General features: G+C 44.2%; 2 protein-coding genes across 2 annotated transcripts in view; one reads left to right on the forward strand and one right to left on the reverse strand.

Moving 5' to 3' along the window:
• The window catches only part of C13H6orf52 (chromosome 13 C6orf52 homolog), a 7,483-nt gene extending 7,142 nt beyond the window's left edge, over positions 1-341 (reverse strand). The window contains exon 1 of the mRNA XM_021180947.1: positions 75-341. Coding sequence (XP_021036606.1) covers positions 75-341 — 267 coding nt within the window. The remainder of the gene's footprint in view (positions 1-74) is intronic.
• A 9,180-nt stretch (positions 342-9,521) lies between these two features.
• Pak1ip1 (PAK1 interacting protein 1) lies at positions 9,522-21,412 on the forward strand. The gene is made up of 10 exons (XM_021180128.2): positions 9,522-9,917; positions 13,175-13,337; positions 16,413-16,533; positions 16,608-16,682; positions 17,278-17,330; positions 17,607-17,752; positions 17,836-17,933; positions 19,548-19,647; positions 20,730-20,853; positions 20,961-21,412. Exons 1-10 carry the CDS (start codon positions 9,834-9,836, stop codon positions 21,143-21,145), a joined length of 1,149 nt encoding a protein of 382 aa, XP_021035787.1. The 5' UTR covers positions 9,522-9,833; the 3' UTR covers positions 21,146-21,412.
• The last annotated feature ends 977 nt before the right edge of the window (positions 21,413-22,389 follow it).

Raw genomic sequence — 22,389 nt, forward strand, 5'->3', positions numbered from 1 at the left:
GAGAGAGAGAGAGAGAGAGAGAGAGAGAGAGAGAGAGAGAGAGAGAGAGAGAGAGAGAGAGAGAGAAGGGTTACCTCTGGTCCAGCTATCGGTTCAGGATTCTCAGACTCACACAGAGGACTGGGCCCATTTCCATACCCTGTGGAGCCATAGCTGTAGCAGGAGAGATGGGAAAAGCTGTGTAGCTGTTTGAAATGGTTGTCACAGCAGCACTCCAGGCTGTAGTGAAACCTCAGCTGCTCCCTAATGTCAGATGGAAGAGGACAAGAAGTAACAGGGATAACACCACACACACACTCTTTTCCAGAATATTCAAGTGCAGTCGATTCTCCTTCAGCCATTTAAAATGAAAACACCTACCTATGCTCTCAGCAAGAGGCTGGTACTTGGCAAAAAGCTTGTATTGAATAACACTGATGCTTTCATTCAAAGTATATAAGAAATAAAACCTCACTCACCATTGACAGATGAAGTAATAGTTATTTTGTTGGGAGGTGCCAAAGCCTACAACATCCCACATCTGGTCATTTCTCCAGACACTGAGGCAAACAACTCGACCACTTTATTTCAGCTGCATACAAAGACCTCTTATAAGCAGCCATGAAATTTGTGCAATTACATTTAGTGGCAATTCCTGATAGGCAATTGTTTCCTGACAAGGAGGAAAGGTGAGCGATGGCAGAGATGCATCTGTGATCACTTGGGGAAACCTGTGCAAACATCTCTGGCTTCCGGTTGCCAGTACCTCCCAGAATTGCCAGGACTGAGGAAATCTGCAGAATTCTCTGTGTGTTTGTGGGTAATACTTTGAAGACCTGATACTTCTCCATCGCCTGCTTCCCTTCCCCTTACTAGGTAAGAATGTCATTTTCAGTATCTAAATCCTAAGCAAATACCACAATCTGACAGGCTTGCTCCTCAGTGATCGGCTACAAATAACTAATGGAGCCAGCACCTCATGGCTCTCTCTCTCTCTCTGAGATTTATTTATTTTATGTACATGAGTACACTGTAGCTGTCTTCAGACATACCAGAAGAGGGCATCGGATCCCATTACAGATGGTTATGAGCCACCATGTGGTTGCTGGGAATTGAACTCAGGACCTCTGGAAGAGCAGTCAGTGCTCCTAACCACTGAGCCATCTCTCCAGCCATCATGGTTCTCTCTTTAGATATTTAAATACGAAACTATTTTCTCAACCAGCTGCAGACTCATCAACAGAGAGCTGCATACCACATACATACTTTACATAATGCAGGTCTAAGCTATGGTTTGTATTGTTAAGATCGATTCTCTGTATGGGAGGATGGCCTCAAACTCAAGGTCTTCTGTCTCAGAGGTCCTGGGTGCTCCTGCCATGGCTTTATAAGGTTTTAATTTTTTTTAATTAAAAAAATTTAGAACCAAAAGGGTAATAAAGCAAGAGTATGCACGCTTTAACATGCATATATATCCTCTGATGTTTTCTTAGTGATTAAAAAATATTTTAGTGTGTGTGAGCCCATGTGTTTCTCTGCTCCATCCACATGCATGCAGGAGCCTGTGGGGTCAAGAAGTGGGCCTTGAACCCCTGGAGTTCAAGGTGGTTGTGAGGTTCTGTGCTGGAGCTGAGACACTGTCTTAGTCAGGGTTTCTATTCCTGGGCAAAACATCATGACCAAGAAGCAGGTTGGGGAGGAAAGGGTTTATTCAGCTTACACCTCCACACTGCTGTTCATCACCAAAGGAAGTTAGGACTGGAACTCAAACTGGTCAGATAGCAGGAGGCCATGGAGGGATGTTACTTACTGGCTTGCTTCCTCTGGCTTGCTCACCTTGCTTTCTTATAGAACCAAGACTACCAGACCAGAAATGGCACCACCCACAAGGGGACCTCCCCCCTTGATCACTAATTGAGAAAATGCCTTACAGCTGGATCTCGTGGAGGCATTTCCTCAAGGGAGGCTCCTTTCTCTGTGATAACTCCAGCCTCTGTCAAGTTGACACAAAACTAGCCAGTACAGACACTGAACCTGGGTCCTCTGCAAAAACAGAAAACATTCTCAAGCCATTTCTTCAGCCCCCTCTTCCTGATTTCCTAAGGATCTCACAAGTCCTCACTTGCTAAGGCCATAATAATTATTGCATCCACTCTCCCCTGTTGGTAGGCTCAGACTCAGTGGTCTCTATGCCACTTACCCAATAAAAGTTACGTTACCCCCTTTGACAAGTGTTGGTGAATAACGTTTTCTCTAACATTATGAAGGCCTGGTCTGAGTGTCTGTGGACTCCTTCCTGTGCTAAATTGCCCTGCTGCCAGGGTCACTTAACTGAACAGAGGTCTATGTAAGCCACTGTGGCTTCCGTTGTTTCATTGAATTCAACACAAGTCCTGACTCCTTAGACTCCAACAAACATTAGGGATTTTTTTTATATTTTAAAAAAGGGGGGGGGGAAGGAGGAGGAATGACAGAGGAGGTGGAGGGAGAGGAGGAGGAAAAAGAGAAAGAGGACTGGAGAGAGATGGCTCAGAGGTTAAGCACTCTGGCTGCTCTCCTAAAGGACCCCTGTTCTATTCCCAGAACCCACACAGCAGCTCACAACTGTCTATAGCTCCAATTTCAAGGGATCTGACATCCTGACATAGACATAAATGCAGGCAAAAGGGGCTGGCAAGATGGCTCAGTGGGTAAGAGCATGGACTGGTCTTCTGAAGGTCCTGAGTTCAAATCCCAGCAACCACATGGTGGCTCACAACCACCCATAACGAGATCTGGTGCCTTCTTCTGGTGTGTCTGAGGTCAGCTACAGTGTACTCACATATAATAATAAATAAATCTTTAAAAAAATGCAGGCAAAAGTTCACGAAAATAAATATAAAATAAAAAGAAGAAAAACGTAGCTGGGTGTGGTGGTGCACGCATTTAATTCCAGCACTTGGGAGGCAGAGGCAGGCGAATTTCTGAGTTCAAGGCCAGCCTGGTCTACAGAGTGAGTTCCAGGCCAGCCAGGACTACCCAGAGAAACCCTGTCCAGGGCTGCAAATAAACGATTTGAGGCTGAAATCAGGAATGTGCAGACTGAACATCATGAAGGTCATCAGGAGGCTGAGGAAGCGGGGAGCGGCCAGTGAAACAAAAGGCTTTGAGCAGGGATCCTGGAGAAAATGGGGTATTTTGAGGCCTTGGAGGTTAAGATGACAAGGGTGGCCTTTAATCCCAGCACTTGTGAGGGAGAGGCAGGCGGATTTCTGAGTTCCAGGACAGCCTGGTCTACAGAGTGAGTTCCAGGACCACCAGGGCTACACAGAGAAACCTTGTGTCAAAAAAAAAAAAAAAAAAAGACAAGGGTGGGCTCAAAAATATTGCTTCGCTCTTTTCCCAAATGCAAAACTAACGAAGATCAGCTGGCTCGATCGAGAACACAAAACAAGCTCTTTGTGTGTGTTAGCGACCAGGGAAGACGTCCACAATCTGCTTTAACCCAGAAATGCAAAGGGACCAGACATCTCTGGGAATACAGCTATCGCTACTCAGCCCCCACAGTCCTAGAACCTATCGGAGTTGCCACCTTCCCTGTGGAAGGAGGAAGGTGAATAAGTGGCACTATTACACTCTTGTGAGTTTTCTGAATTGGGCTAACTTCCTCCACTCTATCTTACCACTGCTATTGAAAGAGGAACAACTGTTGTTCAAAAAGGAATGCAGTCAACTCTCTCTCTCTCTCTCAGCAAATCAAACAAAGCCAGGTCCTCACTAAATATTTGCTGGACGCATAAACGAATGAAGGTTTGGCTCAAGTGCAAAGAGCTTTGCAATCAATCAAGCACAACAAAAACCCTGCCGGTGTGTTACTGATCTCCCAACAGTTGGTTTGCTCCTTGAATACTTCAGTTCTCACACTGGGATTAAGTGGCCATTTACAGCCTGTTTTGAGAAAACAGGAGGTCTTAGGAGAAGTATGCCCCGTTTGGATCTAGTGGAACGGGTATATTATTCCGCAGTGGTTTGCTTCAGACAATGAGTCCTGCAACCTGAGCTAGTGAAGACCGTGCTGATCTGGCAGGGAGTGAAATGAAAAGCTGCAGCTTTGTTCTCTGTGAATGAGAAAGTTCAAGGTCAAGAGTGTGTAAGACACAGGATCTGCAATTGGCTGCCCCTTAGTTGTGTGGCTTTGAGACATCACGTTCCTGGGTGTGTTTCAGCATTTATAACCTAAGACCAAATTAGAGTACTGTGCTTTGGACTTTATTCTTTTTTAGCCTTAACTCTATCATGGATTTTTCTTTTTCTTTCTTTCTTTCCTTCTTTTTTCCCTTTCTCTTTGAGACAGGTTTCTCTGTGTAGCCCTGGCCTTCTGAAACTTGCTCTTTAGACGAGGCTGGCCTCAAACTCGGAGATTCACCTGCCTCCCAAGTGCTGGGATTAGAGGTGTGGACCATCACTACCCTGCAGGATTTAAAAATTTTTTTTGATGGCACATTAGTACATAAAAATATATTTAAAAGTGTAAAATCCAATTTTACTTCATTGAAGCAGTAATCGCATTAAAAAGATCAATTAAATTTTTATCAGTGTTCTCCAAAAATTTAGATTCACAAATTTCCATAAAATTTTAAGGAATTAAATTCCCTTGACATTTACCAGTGCACCCTCACCCACCCTCTTACTTAACTTTTGACTCACATATTCTTAAATCTTCTGAGCTCTGTGGTTGATGAATTTCTAAGGCAGTTTTTGTTTCCTTTTGTTAAAAGCACTGTGAGACCTCCACTTAATGACTTCTATCCTAGAGCCAACCATGTTCTTTGATTCCTGGTTGGAGCAGAAGACTTTGTCAAATCACAAAACTCTCCTCTAAAACGTAAGCAAGCCCATGTGTGATATTCTGGCACTAACAGATTCCAGTCTAGGATAGATTTACAGGAGCTTTGCATCTTGACTAGTGCCCACACGAAGCCCATCATATCAAACCAGTATAGACTTTCTTCACAGGAACCTAGCCTCAGTTGCTTGTTAGATGCCTTATAGCCAATTAAACGACAACCCACAGGTTATTTAAAGAACTATAAAACTATACTGTAGTTAATTACATCACTCCTCTTTTTTGTTTTTCCTTTTTTAAACAAAGACCACTTGATCACGTATCCTGGAGTTCCCAGAACCTGATTTGATTTTGGAAGCAGCTCAACTTGCAAATTATGGCATTATGTTGTTGTTGCAGTGTATGTGTGTGTGTGTGTTGGGGGAGGGGGAGTATTAACACAGAATCTCATTCCAAAGCTGGCTCTGACTTCCTGGTTCTCTTGCCTCTACATCCCAAGTGCTGAGATTACAGGTGTTTTTGTTTGTTTTGTTGAAGGATCGAAGGCTAAGACAGGATCTCCAGGAGCCTGGGCTTCCCTAGAACTGTATCCCTTTGTACTCCTTTGTACTGGGTACCCTCCTTTATTTCACTGACCGCAATAATCACTTATTGCTTGTTAAAACTTTAAACTGGAGAACTTGCCAAACAAAACAACCACACCTCGAAATTATCCAGATCCAAAGTCTATGCATTCCAGTGAACTTTTATAGTTAGAATAGCTGCTTTGGCCCGGTGGTGGTGGCGCATGCCTTTGATCCCAGCACTTGGAAGGCAGAGGCAGGCAGATTTCTCCATTCTAGGCCAGCCTGGTCTACAAAGTGAGTTCCAGGACATCCAGGGCTATACAGAGAAACCCTGTCTCAAATAAACAAACAAACAAACATAAAGCTGTTTTGAAGTTATGAAACTTCACACTGGATTTTACACTTTCAAATACAATTTTATGCATTTACATGTCTCCAAACCCAGAAAATTCATGATAGTTAAAACTAGAAAGACAATTATTTTTATATCTTGTCGTGATCTAGATGTCCATTATTAGTATTTAGCTTTTCCTCATTACCTAATGTTCTTTTCCTTTCTACACGGCACAGTACACCCGTATGTACATTTGTATAAATAGATACATATACACATATATGCTATGATACACATGAGAACATAAGGGTTTTCCCCTAAGATTGTGTCTTTGCTTAATATTATATATTCTAAGCCCATCTCTTTTCTTGCAATATTTTATTTCATTTTTTTCATAGAGCCAAAGTGTTCCATTCTATATGGCTTCCTTGTAATAGAAAATAAAGTACCAAATAAACATGTGGGTTCAAATGTTTCTGTGGTAGGGTATGGAGGGCCCCTGGTGTATTCCCAGGATCGAAATTGTGGGTCCATATGGTAATTATATTTTAATTTTTTGAAGACTCTCCACATGGATTTCCATAATGGTTGTATTGATTTGCACCAAACGGCCCGTAGGTGAAGTTCTCCTCTCCTCATCCTCTCAATCTTTGTCTTCAGATTCTTGATGACACGTATTCCGACTGGGAGGAGACAGTATCTCTAACTTCAGTTGGCTTTTCTCTAATGTTGAACACTTTAAAAAAGTTAGTGGTCATTTTTTTTTCTCTTGAAAACTGCCCAGTTAATTTGCTGCTCTGTTGATTGGCAGTTCTATTTCCTTGGTATTTAATTTCAGAGGTTTGTAACTTCTGAGTATTGGCCTCCTGTCTGGACTGTAACTTCTGGGTATTGGCCTNCTGTCTGGACTGTAACTTCTGNGTATTGGCCTCCTGTCTGGACTGTAACTTCTGNGTATTGGCCTNCTGTCTGGACTGTAACTTCTGGGTATTGGCCTNCTGTCTGGACTGTAACTTCTGNGTATTGGCCTCCTGTCTGGACTGTAACTTCTGGGTATTGGCCTTCTGTCTGGACTGTAACTTCTGGGTATTGGCCTCCTGTCTGGACTGTAACTTCTGGGTATTGGCCTCCTGTCTGGACTGTAACTGGTAGATTTCTCTCCCATTCTGTGAGCTGTTCACTCTGAGAGCTTCCTTTGTTGTGCAGAAACTTTTGATTTCATGTGTCCTGTTAATAGTTCCTGGGATACTGGTGTTCTTTTCAGAAAGTTCTGGACTACATCAAAAGTACTTGAAAAGTATTCTGGCTGGGCAGTGGTGGCACACGCCTTTAATCCCAGCACTTGGGAGGCAGAGGCAGGTGGATTTCTGAGTTCGAGGCCAGTCTGGTCTACAGAGTGAGTTCCAGGACAGCTAGGGCTACACAGTGAAACCCTGTCTCAAAAAAAAAAACATAAAAAAAAGTATTGTTTTTTTCCAGATTATCATCACTTTTTGTTGTGAATTCTTTGATCTGTTTTGAATTGCTTTTTGTAGAAGGTGAAAAGTATGAATGAATCTAGTTTCATTCTTATGCAAGCAGATCTCCAGTTTGCTAGTACCGATTAATGAATGTTATCTTTTTCCCCCAAAGCATATTTGTTGGTTCCCTTGTAAAAATCAAGTGGGCGTTTCCTCACCATTTAATTTCCAGGTCCTCCATTCCTTTAGTCTGACTGTTTTTACACCAGTACCAGGCTGCCGTTATCACTAATAAAGTATAATTTGAGGTCAGGAGTTATAATTCTCCTTGCTGTGTTCTTATTTCTCAGGATTGCTTTGTCTATTTGTGATAGCCCCCTCATTTCTGGTTCCATATGAATTCTTGCATTTTTCTAAATTCTTGAACTATGATATCAAAATTCATATTATAACTCTGTAGATTAATTGCAGTAGGACAGCCATTTTCACAATACTAATTCCACCAAGCCACCAGGAGCATGGGAGATCTTTAGGTAACTTTCTCCAAGAAAGATTAGGGAAATTAACGAAATGGAGATGGGGAACTTTTAGCAATCACACTTCCTCTGTTGTAATTTTAAAATACCTGCACTTGCTGGGCATGGTGGTACACGCCTTTAATCCCAGCACTTGGGAGGCAGAGGCAGGTGGATTTCTGAGTTCGAGGCCAGCCTGGTCTACAAAGTGAGTTCCAGGACAGCAAGGGCTATACAGAGAAACCCTGTCTCGAAAAACAAAAACAAAAAAACAAAACAAAAAACAAAAAAGCAAAACAAAACAAATACCCGCACTTATATTTCTCCAACAGCAGCTGGTATTACCCTGGTGGTAATAGGGGGTGGGGCGCTTCCAGGAACAATAGGGTAAATAAACCACAGGGTTCTTAAGCAGTTTTACTCATCCCCCCCAACCCCATTTTTTTTTATATGATTACTATTGCATTAAAATGAGTATGACCCAACGTAAACCGTAACACACCATGTATGGACAAGATGAGACTTTTCACTTTATTCCAAGCTAAGGAGACATGTTCCAACTTTAGTGGTTCTCTGGAGAAAATGATTAACATGCTCAGGACAACTTAGCAATACCTGGAGATAAATTAAGTAACACAAGGGTTGCAAGTGGAATAGCCCAAACTGGAATAGCCTTTCCACAATTGAAAAATCATCAAAACGCCCAAAGTCAAATTAATTACTTCCCCCCATACTCAAGCAAAAGAGGCTGTGTAGACAATTTGCAGCCTTAGAGAACAAGTGTTTGGAAACAAAGTCTAAGCACTTAAGAACTCCATTAATTCACAGGCCTGTGTGAAGATCAGACATAAGCACCAACCCACCCGCTTTGACGTATGCACTCATCCCTGACCCTGCCTAAAGAGAGAGGAAAAAAGGATGTTATTGCTTTCATTAACCTCTGCACCCCCCTCCCCCTTTAAAGATTTATTTATCTTTATGCATATGAGTACACCACCATTGCTCCCTTCAGACACAGCAGAAGAGGGCACTAGACCCCATTACAGATGGTTGTGAGCCACCATGTGGTTGCTGGGAATTGAACTCAGGACCTCTGGAAGAGCAGACGGTGCTTCCAACCGCCTAGCTATCTCTCAAGCCCTGCACTTTGTCCCTTAACTCGGGTAGAGATGTAGCCACTGTCCTCCTCCCTCAAGACAAATCTTTTTTCCTGTACCGTAGGTCAGCACATGGCCAGTCTGATTAGATACAAGAAGCCAGTAGACAAGAAGGGCTGAGGAGATGGACGGCTTGCCTGCAGGCGGGACACGGACTGGCAGGCCCCGGCTCGCAATCCAGCGAGGGGACACTGCCAACTCCGGGTCCCGCGAGCCCTGACCGTCCCCGGGCCGACCCTAATCCGCTCTCTCTCGGCACGAAAACAAAACCCTTTGCTTGTGATCCGAGCCATGGGGAAGCTGCAGGAGGAAAACGGGTGCAAGAAGGCGCCAGGCTGGGCGACGAGACTGGCTGCAAATAAGAAAATCATAGTTAATCCCAGCACTCGGGAGGCAGAGGCAGGCGGAGCTCTGAGTTCGAGGCCAGCCTGGTCTACAGAGTGAGTTCCAGGACAGTCAGGGCTACACAGAGAAACCCTGTCTTGAAAACAAAACAAAACAAAACAAAACAAAACAAAACAAAACAAAACAAAACAAAACAAGAAAATCATAAATGGAGGAAATGCATTCCGGATCCCCAAATCACAGCAACCCTCCAGGAACTACAAGGGTCGCCTAGACAACCGCAGGCCACCGGAGCCGGAAGTGGACCCGCCCCTTCCTTAGGCGCGCCGGACGTTGAGGCTTCCGGGGAGAAGTTCCCTCCCATTTCCCAAGGCCGGCGGAGCCCACGGCTTCCCAGGACTTGCCTGCTTGACACAACTTTTCTTTCTCTCTGCTCTGAGAGCCTCCTCCCGCGGCTTCCTTCCTTAAGCTCGTCGCAGGAGGGTCACGTGACGTCCGAGCGCGTCCTCCGTTATTGCCATTTGCAGGCGCCTAAAAGGTGCCCCCGGGCGGTGACGTATAACTCCCGCGCCGGCTGAGGAAGGGAAGGGCCAGCCTCCGCAGCCATCGGGTCTCCACGCCGGCGTCTCCTGCCGGGCACGAGTGCTGCGGAATGGAGCTGGTCGCCGGCAGCTACGAGCAGGTCCTGTTTGGGTTCACGGTACAGCGCGGGCCGGCGAGGAGTGGCCATCAGGAGGTGAGGCAGCGCGAGCCCCGGGGCTGCGGGGGACGGGCGGGCTGGTCCTTCCGGGGCAGGCCCGTGGAGGCTGTTGTTTATCGCTGGGTCTCTATGGGTCTTGGACGGCGGACTTTGTTGGAAAACGGACAGGTTTATGCAGCTAATCCCAGCTCTCGAGAGGTTGAGGCAGGAGGAGAGTGAGCTCAGAGCTTGTGTGGAAAGATCCTGCTCTTTACAGAGTAGAGGCTTCTCAGAATTGAAATAATATTTACTTGTTATAGTAGATAAAATGTCTACAGTCGGTAACGAAGAATGTTCATCTCAGTCGGGAGTGGATGAATGGCTGCCAGAGGAGGTTGGGGCCAACGTAGGGAGGTGACGGAGAGAGGAGGGCTAATGCTTGCAGAAATGAAGTTTGATGGGAGGAATGACTGATTGGTTTTTTTTGTTTGTTTGTTTTGCCTTGAAAGGTAACTATAGTTGACAGCATTAATTGTATATTTTAAACTAGCTACTACAGAGTATTTTGAATGTTCAGCTCAAAAACATGGCACATAGTTGAAGGGGTTGCCTTTTTCATATCTGATCTATGTATGCATTCAAATATCCCATTGTGCTCCATAAATATCTACAGTTATTATCTGATAATTTAAAAGGTTAAGAAAAACCTTAAAGCATTCTCAAGGCATGAAAAAATAAGGTGTGCATTTAAGCTGACAATTATTGTAGTTCTTAAAGTTCTAATGTAAAAATAACTTCACCTTTCACTGAGTTTCTGTCCTGATTAACAAACTACTATAGGACTGGAGACATGACTCAGCGGTTACGAGCACTGGCTGTTCTTCCAGAGAGTCCCAGCACCGACACGGCAGCTCACAACGTTTGTTAACTCCTGTTCCAAGGGATCTAATATCCTCCTACAGGCATACATACAGTCAAAACACCAATGTACATAAAATAAAAATACATAATACACAAAAGAACTACTACAGCTGGCCTGGGATGAAGAAAGTGACGCAGATTCACTGTTTATTGTCCACCTACTGTGGGTAGGGCGAAAGGTTCCAGAGGTGTGAGCCCTGCTCTTGTGGCCTTCTTGGTTGAAGGGATGGTGAACAAGAGAAGAGAGAAACACATGGAGGTTAAGTGTAGCACAGTATGAAATTTATTTTTGTCAAGTATGGCAAGAAGATACAGGTAATTGCCAACATAGTAGTCAGACAGTAAAGGGGATTAGAAGTGTCATCTATCAGTGCAGTGGCCCCACCCATAATCCCAGCACTCAGGAGGCAGAGGTAGTCGGATCTCTGAGTTCCAGGACAGCCTGGTTTACACAGAGAAATTCTGTCTTGAAAAACCAAAAAAGAATGATTATTTCTTGAACATTTCTACTTATCACGTACTAATCTGTTTTGTTGAAAATTCCTGAGTGCCTGTTGTGGTTGGGTTTCTCTCTCCTTTCTTTCTTTCTTTCTTTCTTTCTTTCTTTCTTTCTTTCTTTCTTTCTTTCTTTCTTTCTTGGTTTCTCCTTCCTTCCTTCCTTCCTTCCATCCATCCATCCATATACATAAGTGCACTGTAGATGTTTACAGACACATTAGAAGAGGGCATTGGATCCCTTTACAGTTGGTTTCGAGCCACCACGTGGTTGCTGGGAATTGAATTCAGGACCTCTGGAAGAGCACTGAGTCCTCGTAACCTCTGAGCCATCGCTCCAGCGCATGGTTGGGGTTTCTTTAGTATACTCATTCCAGATGTACAGCAACCCTGAGACTGATACAACCATTCTCATTTTATAGATGAACATTTGGGAGGTTCATAGGGCAATAGACGCTCAAGGCCTCATGGTTTGTGAATACGACATGTCAAGGTCCTCCAGATGTTCCCCAGGCTTATGCTGTTAACAGTTCCAGGTGCTGCTTCTAAATCCAGCCAGTAACCAGCATAACCAGTATTACATATATTACATAAATATGTAATCTGAACAGTGCTTTGACATAAAGCTGTAACGTGTTTGAATCAGGTGGCTCATGTCTGTAATCAGGAGGCTGAGGCAGGAGGATTCAGTTTAAAATTTGGGCCAGCTGTGGTGCACATGTATTTAATCCCAGCACTTGGGAGGACAGTCATAGCTACAAAGTGAGGCCCTGTCTCACAGGGCGAGGCGGGGAGATGGTGGTGAAGGGGCGGGGGAGAGAGAAGGTGAGAAGAGGGCGAGGGCTAGAGTGAAAGAAACTTAAAAGTATGACCATAACAACCATTGTGTCTTGACTGAAAGGAGACCTGTCGCTCCTGACTAATGAATGGACTATCTGCTCCTATAGTTCTTTTTTTTCTTTTTAAGATTTACTTATCTATTATATGTAAGTGCACTGTAGCTGTACTCACACACTAGAAGAGGGTGTCAGAGCTCGTTACGGATGGTTGTGAGCCACCATGTGGTTGCTGGGATTTGAACTCAGGACCTTTGGAAGAGTAGCCAGTGCTCTTAACCGCTGAGCCATCTCTCCAGCCCTCCTATAGTTCTTTAAGGTGTGATATGTAGTGATTAACTTTAAAGTAGAGAGCTTTGCTGGTTGGTTTTGGTTTTGAGTTTGTTTGGTTAATAAATTTTCTCTTGTAACTCCTTCCATTTGAAGAGTGCTGCATGTGTGTGCGTGCCTTCTCCTGTTCTTTGTACTGATCCAGTCATGATTCTCAAACCAGAAGTATACAGTAAAGAGAGTCTGGTTCCCGAGCCGTATTACTAGCAGTTCTCTCGGGCTCACGGTAGTACTTAGGAAAATATGCCCTTATGGTCCTATTTTTTCCTTATAGGGCATATGTTTATTTCTGTGTAGCGTCACATTAACTTGTTTTCTATCTCTTTCCTTAAAGTGGAAGTTGTATTTGAATACAGACCCCTGTTTTTTGCTTTTTTCTACTACCCATAGTGGTATCAAGCACATAGAATAGAATAGTTACATAGACATAGAAAAAGGAGCAGTTGTTATTGGAATTAATCCACATCAAAAAGTTGAACATTTGAACGAATGACTGATGTGGAAGTCTATGGCCGTCTACATTACCGGGATCTGGAGGTGTGTTACTGAGTTCACGTCCTCTCCTTACGCTCCTTAGTCAGGTCTTTGGCCCTCTTGGTCCTCTAATCTGTGTATTAGTACATAGTTTTCTCCCCTCGCAGGATCCACTGCTTGCTTTGATGGGTAGCGGCACTGTATTCTCAGAGAGCCGTGATGTGACTGTGCTGTTGATGATGTCCCCTTCCTTCTCAGACATGGACTCCTGTGGCTGACTTCACTCACCACTCGCACACTGCCTCACTCTCGGTGCTGGCAGCCAACAGTCGCTATGTAGTCTCTGGCAGCAAAGATGAGACAATTCACATTTATGACATGAAAAAGAAGGTGGAGCATGGGGCTCTGGTGTATCACGCTGGTAAGTTTGTCTCAGTGCTCTGTTGCTGCGAAGAGACGCCATGATCGAGGCATCTCTTATAAAAGAGAGTGTTCAGTTTTTTGAGGGCTTAGTCCGTTATGGGAGGGGAGACATAGAGAGGCGGGGGGTGGGGGAGGGAGCGAGGTGTCTTTGCAGGCTTTCTGGCTGGCAGGGAAACAAAGAGTGAACTGCAGCTCAGCATGGTTTAGGTAACTGGTGCTGGGCCAAACTATGAGAATCCGGTACCAGCTCATTTATTTTAGCCATATTTCAGCACAGAAAATTTTTGAAAAAATTTTTTTTGTCAACAGTTAACTTGGTCCCATGTGTGCAACTAAGCTTGAGACATGTTTACATTGGAGATGTTTACAAAGTCAACATAGCTTCTTCCATAAGATGGTTCTGTTGACTTAGAATCAGTGCTCAAGTTTAGAGCCTAGGGAGAATGACTGAGTTGAACACAAGCCCTGTGGGAGTCAGGACTGGGTTCGCCCTAAGAGAGCATAGAGGTCACTCGGGCTGTAGGACAGCACAAGTGACATCTCTGACAAGGGCGAGTTCTCTGGCCTAGGAGTAATGCTCAGGTTTTGGGGAGTGGGGAGAGTCTGGGATAAACAAGCATGATATTCCTGGGATACAGCAGAGCCTGGCTCAGCAAGTAGCAAAGCATTTCCAGGCTGTGAGCTGCATTCCCCAGCATTCCAGGAGAGTAGCCACATGCCTTCCTTTGGCGAGATAAGCTCTGTGTGGGCACAGGGACTTTTCATCCTCCACAATGGGGCTGTAGCCAGAACTTCATATCCTGACCTGCAGGCAGCAGAGACACGGGGCCTTTCAAAGTCCACTCCCTTTGACATAGCTTCTACTCCTCCTCATTCTTCTCAAACCATTCTACTCCCAGTTGACTAAGCAGTCAAATGTATGAGCCTAGGGGTTGGGGACGTTCTTCTTTAAGCCATCCCAAAGTTGTAGCCTTTCAGACACGTGGGGGTGTCATCACTTTATAGTTGAGTTCAGTTGACTGTTTGGTCAACGTCTCTCCTGTGTCCAGAGTCTGTGATGGGAGATAGAGAAATTGTATCGGGTAGGGTTTCTGCTGCTGTGAAAATACACCGTGATCACAGCAATTCTTATAAAGGAAAACATTTAATTGGGGATGGGTTACGGTTCAGAGGTTTAATCTGTTTTTGTCATGGCTGGAAGCATGGTGGCATGCAGGCAGATATGGTGTTGGAGAGGTAGCTAAGGCTTTCTACATGTGGCAGGCAGCAGGAAGAGAGTAACACTGGGCCTGCCTTTAGCACTTGAAACCTCAGAGCCCAGGGACACACTTCTTGCAAACAGTGCCACTCCCTATGAACCATTGAAGCCACACACAAGTGAAGGAAGAATGTGTTCCTTATCCTGAGGTCGCTTTCCTATGAGGCAGGGCGGTGGCTGGCTTTTCTGTAGTCACATGCACCTGCAGTCTAAGCATGCTTACCACAGAGGGCCTGAGGTGTGCCAGAGTAAGATACAGAGGAACAAAGGTCATTGGAACTGAGGCCAAGGAGGAGGAATGATGCACATGACTATGCAAAGTTGCACAATATAGAGGCAGATCAAGGGATGAAAAGATAGAGCTTTTAATGGCATATTTCATGTAACAGAGATGAAAGTTAAGGCAGAGGAGAACTCAGTATTAATTCTTTTTGTACTTAGCTTGAGGAACTTGGCCAGAGTTTCTCCCATAAAGAAAGGCATATTAAACTAGGACCCTTTCTTTCCCTTTAATGTTTTGAGTATTGGTTTCAAGGATTTAAATTGGAATGATAGATACTTGCTTCTAATAGTGTTGTAAAGCAGCTTTGCCAGGTGCCTTGCTCTTCAGCTGAAGCTACATGCAAGGTGTTACACACTCAACAGTTAGAAAGGACTTAGAGGGGATGCATACGTAGGGACCCTGCTCTCCTCCCTTGCTTGTTCTTTTCAGATAGTAATGGATAAGTTCTTGTCTAGGGAGTAGGTGCGAGTCATGGGTAGAGGGACCAGACGTGAGGAAGTAGAATTACTAGAGAGGATGACAGGAGGTGAATAGATGGAAACAGTGACCCAGGGGTTTTCATTACATTCTGCAGAGGACCAAATGGACAATGTTGAGGCTTTGTGGACCTTATGTATGGCCCATGTTACAATCAGCCATCTCTGCACAAGCTGTGTGTTCTAGGAGGGTGAACTGTGGCTGCTATCCAGAAGCACTGTGTTTATAAAAACAGACCTCTAAGCCAGTTCACACAGACTTCAGAGGCACCATAAAGGTGAAGTTGTGGTTTGAACTGCTTTGTGGTCAGAAGTTTGTAGTGTTCTTCCACCCTCTTTTGCCTTTTAATACATGATCAGGGAGAGGAAGTCTTGGGAGAATAAGGCTTCAGTTGGTGGTGGGAAGCGAAGGTTCTGAAGTGATCAAGGAAGATTTGTTAGCCATAGAGCTGGAAAAGTAACATTTTATAGCATTGCTAATTCTGATGGCAATAAATGAGAATAATACAGATATAAACCACCGCTCAGCATCAGTAGTGATTGGACAGGTGGCTCAAACTTAGAAAGTAGGAGGGGCTCGGTGTACTGAAACATTTGCATAAACTTAAAGCTGCATTCTTTGTTTTTGTTTGTTTGGGTATTTTTGTTTTTGTATTTTCAAGACAGGTTTTCTCTGTATAGCCCTGGCTGTCTGGAACCTGCTCTGTAGACCAGGCTGGCCTTGTCTCAGAGATTTGCTTGCTTTGGGATTAAAAGCATAACCCAGCGCTGCTCAGCTTAAAGCTGCTGCTTTATGCTGGAGTTCTAGCCCCTCCTTAACATGTACAGAGGCTCTTGAGTTTAGTCTCTCAGAGCCACCAAAACAAATGAAACTGTTGGTTTTAATATGAAAAACTTGAATTCTTTACCTAAACTTTAAGGTGTGATTCTGTAGTACCCCAAGGTGTTGGCTTTGTTTTTGTTGAACATGGGTCTTGTGTGTGCTCGTCAGAGCCACTTCCAAACTATCCATCTTCCTGAGCTTCCAGTCATTTTGCCTGTCTTGCTTTTTCACAGGCACAGTAACTTGCCTGAAATTCCATGGCAGCCGGTTCTTAATCAGTGGGGCAGAAGACGGCTACATCAGTATCTGGGATGTGAAGAGATGGGAGTGCCTGAAGTCCATTAAAGCTCACAGGTGAGGCTACGTGCTCCTGTTGGCATTCTTGCAGAACCACTCGAGCCGAGGGCTAACTGTCAGTTTCCTTTTAGGGGACATGTCACTTTCCTTTCTATCCACCCGTCTGGCAAGTTGGCTCTGTCTGTTGGCACCGATAAAACATTAAGGTAAGTTATAATCTTTGTTCATGTAGCTTAGTAATACCAAAATACTGTTCCCATGCGGTTCCAACATACTACCATTTCCGTGTAGTGCCCAAGTTTTCAGCCATTTAAGTTACTGTAGTAACAGGAGCCAAATAGAAAGTCAGTGAACCGTTTCATAACGATGGTGTCGAAACGATCTGTACTGACCAGGCGAGGCGGTGAACGTGTTTAACCCCAGCACTCAGGGGCCAGAGGCATACTGATCTATGTGAATCTGAGGCAAGCCTGGTCTATATAACAAGTTCCAGGCCTAGACCCTGTCAAAAAAGAAAAAAAAAGAAAAAGAAAAAAAGACAAACAGAAAGAAAAGGCCCAGTTATTGTAAGTTGAGGAGAGTGACCCTGAAGGGAAATGTTTTGTAGATGAAAATGTAATGGATAACAACACGTCTAAAGATTCAGGATGGGCTGAGCTTTAATCATGCTTGAAGACAAATACTGACAAATTGCTACAACGTAAATAGTGAAATTATCCCGTGTGGAGGAGACCTGTTAGCTTGAGTTTTGCCACTTAATGACATGATGATCATGCTGTAACCAAACCTCCTGTTTTGCAGAACATGGAATCTTATAGAGGGAAGATCAGCTTTCATAAAAAATATAAAGGAAAGTGAGTGTTTTGCATGTTTTACAATAACTAGCTAGACTATGAATGCATGCAGATACATTTTTACCTATTTTATTATTTTATGTGAATGGGTGTTTTGCCTGCATGTATGTTTGTGTGCTACGTGGATTCTTGGAACCTTGGGTGCCAACAGATGACATCAGATTCCCTGGAACTTGAATTCCAGATGGTTGTGAACTGCCATGTGGGTGCTGGAAATGGAGCCCAGGTTCCCCAGAAGAGGTCAGTGCTGGGCCATCTCACGTTGTTGCCTTGCAGATGCTCACATAGTGGAGTGGTCCCCAAGTGGAGGGAAGTACATAGTTGTTATGCAGAATAAAGTGGATGTCTATCGGCTGGGCACGGCGTCTGTGAGCGGCACCATCACAAATGGAAAGAGGATCTCTTCTGTTACCTTTCTCTCAGTGAGTTCCGGACAGCAGGGCTGGGCATTTTGAGGTGTCAGAATTCCTAAGGACATTCTAGGCATTGTCTTTCTTTTTCCTAGGACGCTGTCCTTGCAGTGGCTGGAGATGAAGAAGTTGTAAGGTTTTTTGACTGTGATTCCCTAGAGTGCCTCTCTGAATTCAGAGCTCATGAGAACAGGTATTCTTTCTTTTTAAGCAGTCTGTGTGTATCTGTGTGTTATAAGAAACAAGGATAACAAGTATGACACGTGTTTATTATTGCTGTCATCTAAGGAGATGATGGAAATGTTTCTTCCCCGGATTCCATAATGCGAGAGGGTTGGCACGACTGTGACGAGTTGTTTTGTACGTGAAAGTAACCGTTACACCTGAATAGCAAGCATGTTTGAGCGAAGCAAAAACTAAACAATATTGAGCGTTGATCCTGACCGCTCTCACCCCTTTTTCTCATTCCTCTGCTCACTTCCCCTTTCCCCTGCCGTTTTTCCCCATGGGAAAAAGGAACCATCGTTAGTGAGCTCCATCTCCAAGTGCTTGCTGTGTGTATAAGGGCTAGATACAGAGTCTCGGAGTAAGTGCTGGTATGTGGCCAGGACCATTCCACACTTAGGAAGACAGCTCTCAGAAACCTAGCTGGTGGGTGTTGAATGTGCCTGGTTTTTAGTATAATTTTTAGAAGGATAATAGCATACACCATTTTACTCCAGGGTGGCCCATCATCCTTGTCTCGAGTAAGTCTTAATTCTCGCTTTCTGGGAATGGTTGTTGTGAGAAACCTGTCTCTGTAAATATCCGGCCCTTCTGTCAGTGCACAGGCAGAGCTTCCCGGGTTAGGATGCAGGCTCATTTTAGGAAAGTGGCTTTCCATGTGTCCTGACAGTGCTGCCTCGCTGCTCGGTCAGTGATGAGCAGAGCAGACGGGAGCCTGGGCTCGCCTGGCTTACACTGCAGTTAGGAGGTGGCACTGTGTGAGCGTTACGTGAGTTTCATTCCCAGCCTGTTTTGTTTACTTAGAGAAAACTTGAAAGGCTGACAGGCCATAGATCCACCACTAGCTTACCATGTTACCTCAGTGGTAGTCTGTGCCCCATTTTTATTCCAGGCATTTCCTTTTCTGTGCTGTTTTAATCGTGTGACATGCATTTGTGACGTGTGTCTGAGGACACCCTTCAGTGTGCGTGGTTGTCAGGAGACAGTGCTGTGAGCTAGTTCTTTCCTTCCACATTCAACAGGGTTTTAGAGCTGAAGTCAGGGAGCCATTGGGCCAGTCCATCAATGTTATTCTAAGGTAAAAATACAGTTTTAAGGGTCTGGAAATAGCATGGTTTCACTTCCATTTGAAACATTTATCTAATAAAATGGAAGGTGAGTGGTGCGTTAGGCAATCCAGAAACTAAAAGTCAGCTTAGACTAGAAGTGGTGGTTGCCCTGGAGTTGGAGAAACCCATTCTTCTCTCTTCCTCTTCATGAGCCTGTAGTCGGCATCTTTCTGTCTGGATATGCCGTTGCTTAGTTACAGGCTTCATCTTGCATATCCTTATTTCCTAGATTCCAGAAGATAACCTGAGCATTTGTGGTTGTCACTTCACTTTTCTCTTTAGACATGGACAGCTTTTTTCACAGTTTGGTCTGAAAAGAACTCAGTGGGCATATGCAGCACTTTTTATTTATTATCTTACGCTACTGTTTATTGAAACACTTGAAACATCGATAAAGTGCAAGAGGCTGTTGTGGTTTTATGATATCACACGCTCTGGAAAAAGTGATCTCTGGCATTGATGTTTCTCCCTAGGGTAAAAGACATGGTCAGTTTTGAAGTCCCAGACCATCACGTTCTTGTCACAGCATCAAATGATGGCTTCATCAAAATGTGGACGCTTCCACAGGATAAGGTCAGTGTTCTCCCCGTTGTCAACACACTGCAGTGCAGGCTTGACTGGATTATAGTATGACACCTGATTTAATACTAAATCAGGTGTTAGCAGGGTGTTTGTTTAAGATTCATAAAAATAGATCCTCAAGCTTTTAAAATCTCTTCTAGTCATAACCTGTATTAGAGATGTAAAGATGGGTTATTGAAGAACTGACTGAGGCTGTGAGCTGATTAAGATCAGTCTGAGACGACCTGTTGCCCTTGCAGTCATGAAAACTTGGCTTGCTGTTTTTATGTATTTGGGTCATCTTTATCTTAATGATAAACACTAGTGAAGCCAGGCTTGGTGGCACAGGCCTTTAATCCCAGCACTCGGGAGGCAGAGGCAGGTGGATTTCTGAGTTCGAGGCCAGCTTGGTCTACAGAGTGAGTTCCAGGACAGCCAGGGCTACACAGAGAAACCCTGTCTCAAAAACAAAACAAAACAAAACAAAAAAAAACAAACCAACAACAAAAAAACCCAAAACACTAGAGAAAAAGATTGCCATTACTAAAAGTAATTTGAAAGGTCCTGATTGATTACGGAGCTACAGTAGTGTTGACCCAGATAACCAGACACTGAACTCCTTCTTCATGCTCCTTGTAGTCTCAGTTTGGAGTTCTTTATTCTCAACTCTGTGGATGTGGTTTGTTGAATGTCTATGTACAGCATAGTTTGTGTCCTCAGAATGTTACAGTTTCTGGATACTTTGAAGAAATTGAGCAGCCTAGCCAGAGCAATGATAAACTATGGTTGTCAGCTCCTCTGAGTGCCTCTATCTTTTGCTCAGGAAGACATAGGCTTGTCTCCCCTGACAGAGGGCTATGTTATGAGACACATTGTTGGTAATTTCATCAGTGCATTCACACAGACTCTGGTGGAACATTGTACTTAGTGTGGATCTGTAAACCTCGTGTGGTACACTCATCCTGACACTGACTATTGTAGGACTCAATGGGATACGGAAACTTCAATTTAGAATATTTGGTTATGGAACAAGAAAAACAGTTCAACACAAATTCTTCTGGGTTAAGTATAAGTTTTTTTCCCTTTTGTTTCAGAAAGGTCCTCCATCTTTGCTGTGTGAGGCCAACACTGGTGCCAGGCTGACATGTCTTACTGTGTGGTTAGACAGAGAGGCAAATGGAATGGAGAGCCTTCCTCCAGCAGCAGAGCCCTGCCCTGGTGAGTTAAGTTGATTGTTTAAAGACTGAGCAGGCTGTTGTTGAAGAGGCCAGATAGTGTCATTTGAGGGGAAGAAACAGTCCTTAATGCATTGTCTCATGTTTTAGACCAACCTAAGACAATCAAAAAGGAATCTGGTGACACACTTCAGGAAGAAACATCAGAACCTAACTCGGAGAAATCTGATGTAAGTGGTGACAGCAAGCAGCCAACAAAAGGAAATAGCCCAGTGACAGCCAAGAAGAGGAAAATGGCAAACATGTCGGAAAAGAAGAGAAAGAAGAAAATGTAACTCACGTGGCAAATCCCAGATTTCTCCTCCCTATCTGAATGTCCTTTTGACGGAATTCTCCATTTCCCTGTGAGAAAAAAATGTCTCCTTCCGTAGAAAATGTGCAGCTTAAGAAAAAGAACCACTCTTTAGGTGGTGCTTTGTTTTGTTAAATGATAAACGTTATTTTGGCAGATGGCATTTTATTATATATTGTAGTATATAGTGATTGTTTACTTTTTACTGTTCAGAGCAAGTAAAGATATGAAAATTGTATTTAAAATAATACAGAGCTTAATTACATTTATTTGGCGATGCTTGGGCTCAAGTCCAGACAGAGCCTTGCATGTGAGCTTTCTCTTTGCACCCTGATCAGTCCCCTGGCCTCTGGCCCCTGCTGCCTGCACAGACCTGTTAGTAAGTCTTTACCAGAAGTGGATGAAAGGGATTTTCCAGACAATCTGCTTCTAAGCCGCGAATAACAAGCAAATCTAAGGGCAAGAAGACAACACTTATCATAATTTGTCTTTCAGAGCATCAGTACCCACCTAAGCTAGTCTTAAACAGTCTCAGCTCACTTCCTTGTTGCCGTGTTGGCTCAGTGTCACCATAACCATTTGCTTCAGACTGGTGTTGGATAAAGGTGTGTCAGTGTGTGATGGTCTTAGAACAAGCCTAGCACATCACAGGTACTTAATGACCATGACCCGTGTCTTAGGGTTTCTATTCCTGCACAGACATCATGACCAAGAAGCAGGTTGGGGAGGAAAGGGTTTATTCAGCTTACACTTCCATGCTGCTCTTCACCACCAAAGGAGGTCAGGACTGAAACCCAAATCAGGAAGCAGGAGCTGATGCAGAGGCCATGGAGGGATGTTTCTTACTGGCTTGCTTCCCCTGGCTCGATCAGCTTGCTTGCTTATAGAACCAGCCCAGGGATGGCACCACCCACAATGGGCCCTCTCCCCTTGATCACTAATTGAGAAAATGCCTTATAGCTGGATCTAATGGAGGCATTTCCTCAAGGGGGGGGCTCCTTTCTCTGTGATAACTCCAGCTTGACTGTTGACAAACAAAACCAGCCAGTACAGCTTGTTAACATGACACATTGTCATCATAGTAAGGGCATATTTTGTCAAGTGGTGGTACACACCTAACACTTAGGAAGCAAACGGGCAGATCTCTGAGTTCAAAGCCAGCTTGGTCTACAGAGGAAATTCCAGGATAGAGCTATAAACATATATACATAAAAAAATAACACCTTC

The sequence above is a fragment of the Mus caroli genome, chromosome 13 (assembly GCF_900094665.2).
Source record: "Mus caroli chromosome 13, CAROLI_EIJ_v1.1, whole genome shotgun sequence".
Lineage (NCBI taxonomy): Eukaryota > Metazoa > Chordata > Mammalia > Rodentia > Muridae > Mus > Mus caroli.